Source organism: Dermacentor andersoni, chromosome 3, assembly GCF_023375885.2.
Source record: "Dermacentor andersoni chromosome 3, qqDerAnde1_hic_scaffold, whole genome shotgun sequence".
Classification (NCBI taxonomy): Eukaryota; Metazoa; Arthropoda; class Arachnida; order Ixodida; family Ixodidae; genus Dermacentor; species Dermacentor andersoni.
Window position 1 is genome coordinate 122,958,565 of NC_092816.1, and position 12,427 is coordinate 122,970,991.

The window sequence follows — 12,427 nt, forward strand, 5'->3', positions numbered from 1 at the left end:
TCACATGCATAGTGGTTACTGAAACCTTGAATACAAAAGAAGTTCAGCAGACAGTGCGACTTACTTTCTCTTTTGAGAATTTTTTCAGCGCCAATGACACTGTTGAGGTTTGTGGGCCACTCACAGATGATGGAATTGCCACCAACATGACAGTCCAACGCTGTTAACACGTCGGCGCTCTTCGCTACATGCTGGTTGATTCGCACTTGAAGAGGAAGAAGCAAAAGTGCAATGTGCACTACTTCAAGAATTAAAAAAAAAACATTCATTTTGTCGCCACTTTCTAATTTCATCTTTCGGATAATTAGACCAAATTCTGGCAAGGGTCAAAATAATGGTCAATGACAAGGGTCAAAATAATGGTCAATGACAAGGGTCTGACAAGGGTCAAAATAATGGTAGTGATGAGTCGACCGTATTACAGGTGTAGGGGTGGCGGTTGTGCGCAGGGTTGCTGGATGGTCTGTTACCTGCACTAGAGCACAAGGTGTCCACCATGGGGCCAGAGGACAGGCACGTCGCCCTCTGGCTGGAACGGGTGGCAGTGCTGCCGGGTTCAGGACCGACCCTTGGCGGGACGGACGACGAGTCGTCAGGAGACGCACTTGTTTTCAGCATAGCGGGGCTGGCCTCCTACTGGAAACAGACACTGGGATACCACCTGCTTACTGAGTTGGCCTCTTCCACCTCAACAGGTGAGAATTCTGAAAATCTGCCATGGTAGCTCGGTCACTATGGCGTTGCGCTGTTGAGCGTGAGACCACGTGCTCGATCCCGGTCGCGGTGGCTGCATTTTGATGGGGGTAAAATGCAAAAGTGTATCTGTACTTAAATTTAGGTGATTGTTAAGCTGGTCAAAATTAATTCGGAGTCCTCCATTATGGCATGTTTCAAAATTGGATTGTTGTTTTGGCACATAAAACCCAGGAATTTACGTTCTTGAGTCGTTCACTTTGCAGCTACAGTGGAACCGCATTTCTTGTCAGTGCATCTTTCTGGTTTTAAGGTTTCCAGAGCACATTCCCAGCGGAGCTGACATGCGGCAAACCTTTGTTACCTATTTTATCATGTGCAAACCTCAAGCAAGCATGCGTGCTGATAACGAGGCAAACTCTGTAGCCGCCAGCAGTGACAAAGCTATAATGCAGGCGCCCCTGCTCAACACTTCATAGAGGGCTGCATCTTTATATCTTCAAATCCAAATCATAACGAGCAGAGTCTGACTACCATAATTTTCAGATAGATCTGTGTGCCGTACCTGACGGGTACACAAGAAAGGCAGGGGACACGTTGCAACTTTGTGGCATTGGCAAAAGAACCACGGGGAAGCATTATAAGTAGCTTGGCTACTTCCAATTTGGTATAGTCATATTGACTGTCATTGGGCAACTTCTGAGAGTGAAACTGAATGCTGCGCCAGGCATACAAACAAAATCTCAACAAAACTCTTGACAGCTCTTGGTATCTGTACAGGGTTGAAGAGAAACTGATATACAAGGAGACTACCAAGGTCATTGAAAAAAGTACAGTGGAACCTCAATTATACGTCCCCTAGTCATGCGACGACCCACATTTTACAACGAATCGGTATGGTCCCGCAAAACCTCCGTAGAAATACTGTGTTTAAAAACCTCAATTATACGACGCAATTTTATGCCAACTTCGCCTTGTACGACGCCTCTCTGGTACCGTCTCAAAAAAAAAAAAAAAATAAAAAGAAAGAAAAGAAAAACTCATCATTTTGATCCTGCAAAAGTAGATGGCCAGCAAAGCTGTTAAAAAACCACTCAAATGCCGTTGATGGGGATATGAAATCTTTTATTGTTTTGCCTAGTCTTAGCATGACACCGTTGTTGAGCATTACGATTTTGCGCTCTTCGGCGTTCATCGTATTCATGCTGCTCTTCGGGAATCTTTACTTTGCGTGGTCTACCCATAGTGGTCTTTCGATGAAGTGAATGAGTTGCTAGGCAGGTCTCCCTTCTATATATGAAGATTGGCGACATCACTCACTTATTCCTATGTTGCTGTTGTCCCTTTCCCACCAGAGCAGCCTATGCAAGCATATTCTTTACTGGCAAATACATGCGGATAGAAGGAACGTGCCTCGCTTTATTTACAGACACCTTATCATCCGTCATGTGGTTTGTTTTGTGCTTTTCTTTGTTGAAATGAGTACTGAGCTGTGTGTGGTATGCCTAATTCCAAAGGAGGTATTCACTTTGTTTTTGGATTCAAATTTTTTTTTTTTTTTTGCTGACAGACGCCAAAAATTCTGACCAACTAGAGGCTAACAGCTTCGCTGATAAAAAGAACGCCCCAAGCAGACACAGGCTGCACGTGAGCACACTGCGGCCAGCTGATGACGGGTTTCATTTGCGTTACATTCGAATAACAAAACAATTTGCAATTTTAAAGCAAATATCCTAAATTTCGCGGTTTTCAGCTCTACATTGGCAACCTGTGCTTTTACGTCTCGATCCAGTCGATAGACAAGTCAACCGACTTCACTTATTCGTGATGTTATGGTATTCGATATGACGTTCACTTGGAGAGATGAGCAATTTGGAACGCTGAGAAGGAGGGAAACTCCGTTGTGGCTCAGCGGCTCAACGTCAACGATTCGCGGATGGCAGGATCCGTGGGAGGCCCTCTTTAGATGCGAGGCCTGTCAGAAGGGTTCTGTGGACCTCGTAGTGGCCAGGTACCATACCTGAATCAAATGGTTGTGCAGCCTCTTAAGGGGAGATGCTACTCAAAAATATTTTTTAATTAGTATTTGTACTAGAGATTTGAAAATGTACTCATACATAGAATTTTTTATATGGATTTCAGATATGTCATTAGTTCTTGTGTAGCTGCTATATCTTTTTTTAGTTACTTTCAACACAACTGCAAAATATAGTGATCTTTGGAGGCACTTCCTTCTGTGCTAAATTTTCATGAAAGATGTCGTGCTGTAGCTTATTCAGCTCCTTGTAGACCGCACAATGCCAATATCTATCCATACTGCATGTATAATTGGTGGAACTATGCAAAAGAGGACTAGTACATCTCAGCAAATTTCATTCACAATCCCATGACAATAACCTTGTGAATTTATAATTGTCTAATACTAACAAAATTTGGCATACATGCTCTTCAAGATACTGTGGTTGCTCAAACATAATGCGCACTTTTTTTCCTGATAAAGCAAGTCCAAAAACTACTTGCGCATTAGAATCGAGTACGACCCTAAATCTGCATTACCATATCGCCATCGGCATTTCAAAATGGCTGCCTCGCACGCACTTTGATCCTAGCTGCTGTAGCTTCCTCCATGGGCTGTAGTGCGTGTGCTTAGGTTGGTGCACCGGCCGTCTTCCCGGTCTTCCCATTTTCTGTGTTTGCTCTATCAGCATGGAAGTGCCGACTGCAAAGACATGCCAAGTTCATCACAATGCTGTAATTAAGAGAAAAGGGATCACGTGTGTTGAGACGGGACAGAAATCGAGCTGCATCACGGGTGTTCGGAATTCCCGAAACTTGCGTGCCGGACTGGTGCAAACTGGAGAAGCTTTTTACTTCGGTTGCTGCTGCGTATTGTGCGGCTGCGCGGCCCCTATTTTGAAAGCCATCTGCGATGGAGACCAAGCCTGTGCATCTAGGCGCACCGCGCTGTGTTCTCGTCGCTTAATGAGCGTTGAAGTGACAGGCCGCACAAAGGTCAATTTGCTCGCTGCTGCTTCTGCTCTTCCTCACTGCAGCGTTTTGACAAAGAGTTTCCGCAATCATTGCGTGAGACGTGTTCATGTTTGCTTGCGTGCGCGTGACACCATGCTTGTTAATTTAGTAAGCGAATGTTTAAAAGTTTATACAGCTGGTAAAGCTACTATCCTTACTTTTCGTATAGCTGTCTACTAACTTGCTGTCGTAATGAATACTTCGCCTTTTGGGCGAAACTGCGACTTTCTTTTATTTATCGCAACTTTGGTGTATTTGGAGTAAATCTTTGTTTTTGCAAATGAGAGAAAGTTGTATTCCTGCATGAAAGAGTGGGGTGCACGGTACTGTAAAGAACTTTTCTTTTTTTCGGTCATGGAAAACGTGTGCACGTTACAATCGAGGGCGCATTAGAATCGAGTAAATACCATATGTAGAATGCTAATATTTACTTGAAACTGCAGTATCTCTCAGCAGTAGTTGCGAAAATACAGTCTGCGCTCATTACAATGGACCCGTGTACAACGGACTTTCAGATATAACGGACCATTTTGCAACATTAGTTTGGTCTGCCTATCTTATCAATGCGACGAAGTTTGCTTTTAACGGATCGCACTACAACGGACTGTCAGCTACAGTGGACGAAATTAGTGGCAATTTTTGTCAAAATCGAATGTATAAAATGGATTTTTGCCGTGTCGACATGGCCTGGCAACTGACTTGCGAGGTTCAGCTGACAATCGCGGCTCAATCTTGCGCGCCAGGGAGGGAAGAAAGCCGGGCGGATGGGCACCGTCTTTTGTGCTCGAGGCATGGGAGGGGGGCGGCAAGGGAACCACCCAGTTCTACTCCAGTGGCTGCTGTTAATGGTGCGGCCGTGCAGGCGCCATATCTTGAAAGCGATCTGTGATGTGGACAAAGTGCACCCAGTGCCGGTAGCTTCGTATGTGCTGTGCTTTCAACGTTTAGTTCACGTTGAAGCGAGAGACAGCACGAAGGTCAATTTGCTCGCTGCTGCTGCCGTGCTTATCTTGCTTAATTTGCTATCGCAATCGATGCTTTGCCTTTCGGGCGAAACTACGACTTTTGTTTGTTTTTTACTTTGGATGTTTTTCACTCAGTCTTTGCAATAATCTTGTTAGACATCGCAACAAAGGTTTCGGAAGTGAGGCATCTCGGATATTACGGACTTTGGATAAACCGGACATTTTTTGTCAGATTAGCAGGGTCCGTTGTAACGAACAGTCAACTGGGATTGGGAAAAAATTTGTTAAACTGCCTTGACTTTTTTTGCAATGTTCCAGTAAGTTTACATGCTGTTTGGATAAATATCGGCACTTTACAGCCTACAACAAGCTGTGTAGGCTGCCATGCACCATTCCAATCCATATCATTTCAAGGCTGCCATTGAATCCACATTTCACTGAATTGATCACCCATCCCTCATGTAATACCCCACATTAGGGCCTTCGAGGTAAAAATAAATAAATAAATAAATAAATAAATAAATAAATAAATAAATAAATAAAAAAGTAAGATACAGCACAATGCTTTTTGTGAAAGTGTTATGCTCAAGGAATTGCCTCCAAAAGTTGCTATATTTTACAATTGTATAGGACATAACTAAAAGCATATGGGATCTATACAAAAACTAATGACCTACTTGAAATCTACATAAAAAATTCTATGAATGGCAATATTTTCACATTTCTAGCATAAGTAATAAAAAATACGCTTGCTTTTTCAAGTAGCACCTCCCTTTAACAATATGCCTAATCTTAAAGAAGCTCGAAGGTGACGTGCACCCGTGCCCTCGTGCAATCACTTACGAAGATAGTTTCGTTTTCGTGAGATTTGGCTCCGAACCCCTCGAAGTATATGGCAGATAGTGCTCTTGGCACTGATAATGAGCTTTGCGCAGCACCAAAAACACTTGTCGGGGATGCTTTTCGTGCCGAGTCACGGGAAATTTCGATAAAGTAAAACCATCTCCGAAAGGGATTGCCCAAGAATACCGCTTAAGGAAAGCTGTCGCCACCTCAGACGACGACTATAAATGAAGAGAACTTGTTTCCGAATCGTCTGTTCGTTCCAACTTATGCAGATGTGTTGTGCATTGTTGACAACACTTCGCAGTTTCGTTGTGTACCTGACGATGTCGGTGACTTGCTGCCAGATGTTGCAGCTTTCAAGAGGAAGTAAATGTCCGAAAAATTATCCCAGGTTTTTTTAAAGGTGAGAATAAAGATACACTCATACCTCCTCCAATTAAATGCTTGCTTGTCATTTTTTAAAATATAACTTAATCTACTTTTCTTGGAGCAGTACCGTTTCGTGCCGTGGGTTTATTCATGCGGTCTGTGTGTTGTAAGCTTCCCTGCATTTTTCTCTCCTCTTCTCAAACAGGTGGTTCGGCACTTTGTGGCATGCTGAAGAATGCCATCTTCCAAGTGGTCAGAAAGTGTGAAGCCCTAGGCCTAGCCATCGATGCCCTTGTGACGGACCTGAGTGCCCTCAGCCTCTCTTTGTGGGAGCTGTGCAGAGTTTCCACCCGTCCCGTCAGACGACCGGTCTTCTCAACCCGTCACCCGTGCACCACTGCCGAGCAGTCCGACCATCGGTGGCTGATGATCCTCGCCGACTTACCGTATGTGACAAAGAGCATCGTAGATGCTCTCATTGAAAATGAGACATTGCTTCTTCCCAGAGATGTGGTTGAGAAGCATGGCCTTCCCACAGATAAAGTGTGTTTCGACCATATTAAGTCGCTCTTTGTAAAAAACAATGCGGATAATTTGGGATTTGTACGTGTCATCGAACTAGATTGCCTTAGGCCTGAATGCACGCGAAAGGACACGAGCGTATCTAACGCAGTCTTGAGCCAGGGCACTGTGACAGGGCTACGTTGCCTGTGTGCAGTCAAGGTTCTTCCAATGGAAGCAGAGACGACAGCCTGGTTTGTTGAGCAGATAAATCGCTGGTGCTCTTTGATGATGTCGGTTGCACCGGGCGCTACAAGCGAACAATGCAAGGAGGTAATGGCATTCCTCCATGAATTCAAGGACACATTCTCGCGTGTATCTCTTTTTTCGCAGGAAAAGGAGGAGGGAGAGCTAAGGACAGCTAAAATTGGATTGTGTGTTTCGACAGCTGCGGCATTGAAGGTGCACGAGATTTTGGTGGTTGAAAGACAATTTAGGCGTGTGCACATTGATAGAGGGCCATCTGCCTCGCTCCAGAAAGTACTTGGGACTGCTTGTCTAAGTAGCTGTGTGCCCAGCCACACGGACTTTCGATCGTTGCTGCACACAATGTGTCTCGCACAGCTCTTCCTGCCCATTCAAAAGGGTGGATCTGTGCTTGATGAGAGTGGTGACACTGCAGAATTTATGTAGGTGCTAAGCTGAGTGAGAACAGTGATGAAAGCTGTACCTTTATGTAAATAGAAAAATGCACTGAAAATGCTGAAAGTTGACGATGTTTGATAGCGCAACTTCACTTTGTTATGGTTCATTTGACTGGTCACATTCGAGCGTTCTTATTTGGCTGGCCGAAATCGAACGCTCAATGCAATTGAGGTTTTATTTTGACATAGAAATGTCTAGCACCTCCGTGCAATCAAAACTACCTGAAGGGATCCTATGCTCCTGTGCGTGCTCGGCATCCCCTTCCAGTCTGTGAAGATAGTCAAACCGTGATGATGTGTTAGTTATACAGAGTGTTACACCATGCAAATCAAACTTCACAAGCCGTCTATATTGCAGATCTTTTGTTTCACTATTCTTTCACCTCACTTTCATTTTTGCAGTAGGCGGCTTCTTCCTCAGGAGTACGCACTACTTGTGGTCTTCCCATAGTTGTAGCTGGGATGGAATGTGCGGAACAACTAATCCAAAGCTCTGTATATTTAGGGTTATTCGTTTTCGGGTTTTATATTTTTTCAAATTCGGGGGGTAAAAATCGGGCGTTATTTTTCGGCTTGATAATCGGGGAGAAATCGGGTTTTTCGTGGAAAAATTCCGCAATTCGGGTTTTATTGGGTTACATTTGCAAACTAATAATTTATTCGATTTGCTCTAATCGGTGGGTAACAGTTAGGGCTAGATTTTGGGCTGCTTTCAAGAAAATATTGCAAAATTTGGTGTTTCTTTGGTAATTAATTATTACTCGCAGTGAGAGGCAACGGTCAGTTTTGAGAAAAGAAACACTTTATTCACGAGGGCTGGTCATCGACGTTCTACACGTCCTCATTAACATACATAATCATCTGCATGCGCAACATCTCGGTTTCCATACGAGACCTGTCTGGTCTCTGCAGGTACCTTAGCTGAGAGAACGTTCGCTCAACGTCACAGCTGCCATTAGCTAGGCACAACAATGATAACGCTGCATCTGCGTCATTCCAAAAGTCCATCACTTCAACACCTTCATTTGTGGGGCTTGCTTCCAGCAAGTACTGGTTGAACTCCTCGCGCAGCGAGCCTACATCATCTATCACGGAATTAAAGAGAGGTCGGTAGTCATCAAACGACTGACTCAGCAGCCGCTTCTGGAATGGATCGAGTACGGCTCCCAGTTTCCACAATGTCAACTGGTTTTCTTTTTTGTCTAAGACGTTGTGTTTCAAAGTGCAGTCCCATTTTGTGGAGATTTCGGCGGAAAACTCTTCACAACAAGTTTTTAATAATATGGCACTGCTCTTAGGCAACATAGACAAAACACCTTTCGCCCGATCACTTTTACCGATCACCGTGGAAAGCTCGCTGACAGTCTGCTGTAGCTTGACGTTTACGAGGTGATCGAAGCTTGGCATGAGGAGTTCTCCGCTTTCAAGCGTTTTCTGGACATCTGAAAGAGGCTCGAGTGCATCTCTCATTAAGACTGCCTTTGCATAAAGAACCTCTTTTTCAGAAAGTATCGCTCGAATAGCTTCCGCTTTGGTGCTATCATGCGAGCATTCAACAAGTTCTGTTAATGAGCTCCACATTTCTATGACGGCAACAAGCGCTTTGTAGAAGCTTTGCCATCTGTTCGGAACTACAGAAGGAGGCTTCTTTGCATCAGCGCCAAACAGGCTATTAGAGGCACATATTTCGATGTACTTTTGGTGCAGCTTGTTAGCGTGCTTAAATAATGCTCCAAACTTGATCACTGTGGATCGAACATCAGACACGCAAGGTGACGAAATCGCATGGTCAATACATGCAAGATGTGGATCGCTTCAGCTTCGCAGATCTCTCGTACCATTTTTCGCATGTACTCCACGGAATCTGTGGCTACGGCTACAACATCCTTCCACGTCTTGCCCACAGTAAGGAGAGCCTTGCCGACTACCCGGGCCACTGTGTAGCTGTTCGAAGCATTAACTCTGTCGACGTCGACTAAACAAACCTGCTTATTTTTTGCTTTTTGACTATAATAGCACAGCAGAGTGTTAATGGTAGGCACTCCGGTTATGTCAGGGGATTCGTCGGCGATAACACTCACTTTAACGGCTTGCATATCATCTCGGATTTTTGTCATTGTCAAAGATTGATGGTGCGCAATTCGCACTCTCCGAACCGGAGGGGATGGGGCGACAACAAACCCACCCCGCGTGCGTTTAGTGAGGGTTCGACTGCTGACCGGCGATAAGGTCCACGCCTGATCGACCGTGAACCAGAGGCATGAGACGGGAGGCGACGTACAACACACACACTCAATTTAATACAATAAAATCATGCGCGAGACATGCTCGAAAAAAGAACATACAAATTACCAGCAGGGGGGCCTAGTTCGCGGAAGGCGTGCGGGTCACACAACGCACGCCCTGACGCCACTCGCACGACACTAAGCCCACGTGGTGGGAGCTATTAACACTCGCGAAATAACAAACAAAATACGCGACAAAAATGAAAAATACACGCGACAATAAATAGGGCCAACACTACACTAACAGAACATACAAAAATAAACACGCAATGGATAAATAAATGAAAGATTAAATGCGATTAAAAAAATACAGTCCGGCGGAAAGTTCTGAGAGCGGGCTGGAACACGAGGCTTAACTGTGGCGTGCTTGCCGAGATCCCGGTCTGAAGAGCGTCGGGCTGCTGGTACCTCGCTGCCGAAGATCCTGACGGACTTGCACCGGCTGTCGGTCGAACGGCGAAGACTTCGGCCTGGAGGTTTCAGCCTGCCGACCACATCTTCAGCTGTCTCCCGGTGCACGACCACCCTCCTCCGTCTTCCAAGCCACTCTGCCGCTCCCTGAGCTGCCTCGTCCCTCCGTAGCGCTCAGGCGACCCACGTGACCAAACGGTCGGGCGAGACGGGAACAATGGGGACCGCTCTCTTCCCATCGCCGTGCAAGCGGCGCTGTAGCTGGGGCGGCACTGGCAGCCATCCCGAGAGGGACGCGGGCATGCACTCTGTGACGGCCATGTCCTTGTCAAAAGCTTCTTTCAGGTATTTAATCCGAAGTCGCTGTCCAGTCGGCATAGTTTTAGCGGCCTTGCAGTATTTGCGTACGAAATCCCCCAGAGGTCCGTCCGCCTCATGCATGCTGATTCCACTGTACGCCAGGGCACGAACGAAGTCGTGAATCACGCCATCCGCTTCATTTTCTTTCGCATGCTGCCTACAGGAAACATCGTAGAGCGTTGGCTGAGATGTTCCCGCCTTTTCAGCTTCTTGGACCGCCATCTTCAACTTTTTATGACGCGATGACGCGAGATGCTCGCGAATTCGGTCGTAGGGCTTCTTCGCTGGATCGGTGACCATCTCGGTGTTGCAGTACTTGCACACCAGCGTGTGGCTGCCTTCAGAGTCTTTTGTTGTAGTCTGTAAATCCTAGTGTTCTTTGCACCAATCATCCAATGTCTTTCGTTTTCTTCCCATCGTGAACGCTAGTCAGCAGTGCTGCGATTGCACGACGTGAAAATATCGCCGCTGCGTGTGCCTAAGCTGCAGGCGCTGTGTTCGGGCCTCTGATGTTAGATGGTGCCACGGGGCCTGCATTCAACGATTGTCTGTCTGTCGGCCGCTTTGGCCGCCTCTCGCCTGCGCGCCAACTGGAGGCACAGCAATTCCATGGGCACAGTTGTTTCAGAAATCGGGAAAAATCGGGTTTTACCCGATATTTTAGGAACACGTTCGGGGTGCAAAAATTGGGTAAAATCGGGTTTTACCCGAAAACGAACAACCCTATATTGGATGCAAGGCCAATATACAAGGCACCCCTTGTGGAGGGCATTTGCGTGAGCTACATGGCGAGAGATGTTATACTGGGGATGGACGTTTCGAGGAAGGGGTTTCACTACAAGGGGTGTATGAATGGGTCTAGGAATGGCTATAAGGGTTGACTGATTAGTGGGTATGTTGATGTGAAGGGAGGCGAGGATATGGCGGCCAGTGGCCCTCACGGCAAGTACTGCATCTGAAGGTGCGCCTCAACTAGTTCAGGAAGCATGTTATGCATGCCTAGTAGGAGGAGTTTGGCTGTGCTAGTACTGCGGGGTAGATTTAGGGCTGCCTTAGTTGCAAGGCGGATCGTGGCGCTCACGCGCTCGGTTTCCGTGCGGTTCAGCTTGAGATATGGAGTGGCGTACAGAATGCAGCTAAGCGTAAAAGCATGTACAACTTTCATGTTGTCTGCTTCGTCTAAACCCTTCTGCAGGGAAGATATGCGGCGTACAAGCTGCAACACTGATTGCGTGGAGGCCTTGAGTGTTTTAAGGGTATGGTCATTGCGTCCGGAATCCTGCAGGGTCAAGGATGCGCAGGGTGGGAGTGAGGGGGATAGGGGATCCTTGTAAATTGATTTGGATGGGTGAGTTAGCGGCAGATTTTGGTCTAATTAGGAGGAGCGCCGACTTAGAGGGGGAACACTCGAGTCCGATAGATGATATGTGAGCGGAGATGGTGGCGGCTGCTAATTGTAGAGTTTCCTCAATTTCCCCATCAGAGCCATGAGTGATCTATGTGGTAATACAGTGAAATCTCGGTATAGCGAACTTCAGGGGACTGCGGGAAAATTTTCGTTATTCTCAAAGGTCGTTATAGTGAACGCCCGAAAATTAGCCATAACAATAGCATTTCAGTAACGCAAACGTCCTACCTTTGAAACGGTACCTCCTTGAACTCGTTTTTCACACAGTGCACACGTGATCGTCGTCTTACGGGTGCAGCACAGACTCTGCAGCACGAACGATTCCAGACCGTCCGCATTCTTATGCACGCCTTCGGTCGCTGTGCCGCTTTTGGCTATATATATGCGGAGTTTTCGCAAGCAGTCCAACGCATCTGTGGCCGACACGGACTCGTCGCGGTCTTCGGGTGCTGCCGTAACGTCATCGTCCATGTCGTCGCTGCATTCCTCATCTTGAGTCGCCGTGCCCCAGACGATCTGCAGTATGTCATCAGTGGTAAGCTCCGCTGAGGTCCACGTCGCCTCGTCACACTGGACATAGTCGTCAAATGTGACTGAAGGATCGACGGCTAGCTGTTTGGCCGCCTCACTCCAAAGCTCGCTCGAACTGTCCTCCGCTTCAAAGACGCTTGCAGTCACCGCCAGTACTCGGCCATTCCGACGATAGCGCTGACACCGAGATCCACACGGATGCAAGCGGCATAGGACTCGGTGCTGTGTTGATTCAAAAGAAGAATGGCCTGGAGCGAGCCATCGCCTACGCGAGCAGATCACTGTCGAAAGCCAAATTGAACTATTCGATGACCGCAAAGGAAT

At 46.6% G+C, this 12,427-nt stretch overlaps 1 protein-coding gene across 3 annotated transcripts in view; it reads left to right on the forward strand.

Moving 5' to 3' along the window:
* Window positions 1-12,427, forward strand: part of LOC126538671 (uncharacterized) — a 109,348-nt gene that overhangs the window by 25,605 nt on the left and 71,316 nt on the right. For 2 of the 3 annotated variants that reach the window (XM_050185396.3, XM_072287290.1), the window contains exons 4-5: window positions 450-695; window positions 6,109-7,177. In XM_050185396.3, the coding sequence (XP_050041353.1) occupies window positions 450-695; window positions 6,109-7,097 (1,235 nt within the window). In that variant the 3' untranslated portion in view covers window positions 7,098-7,177. Of the gene's footprint in view, window positions 1-449; window positions 696-6,108; window positions 7,178-12,427 lie in introns of those variants that run through there. The other variant, XM_055074545.2, reaches the window with a different exon arrangement.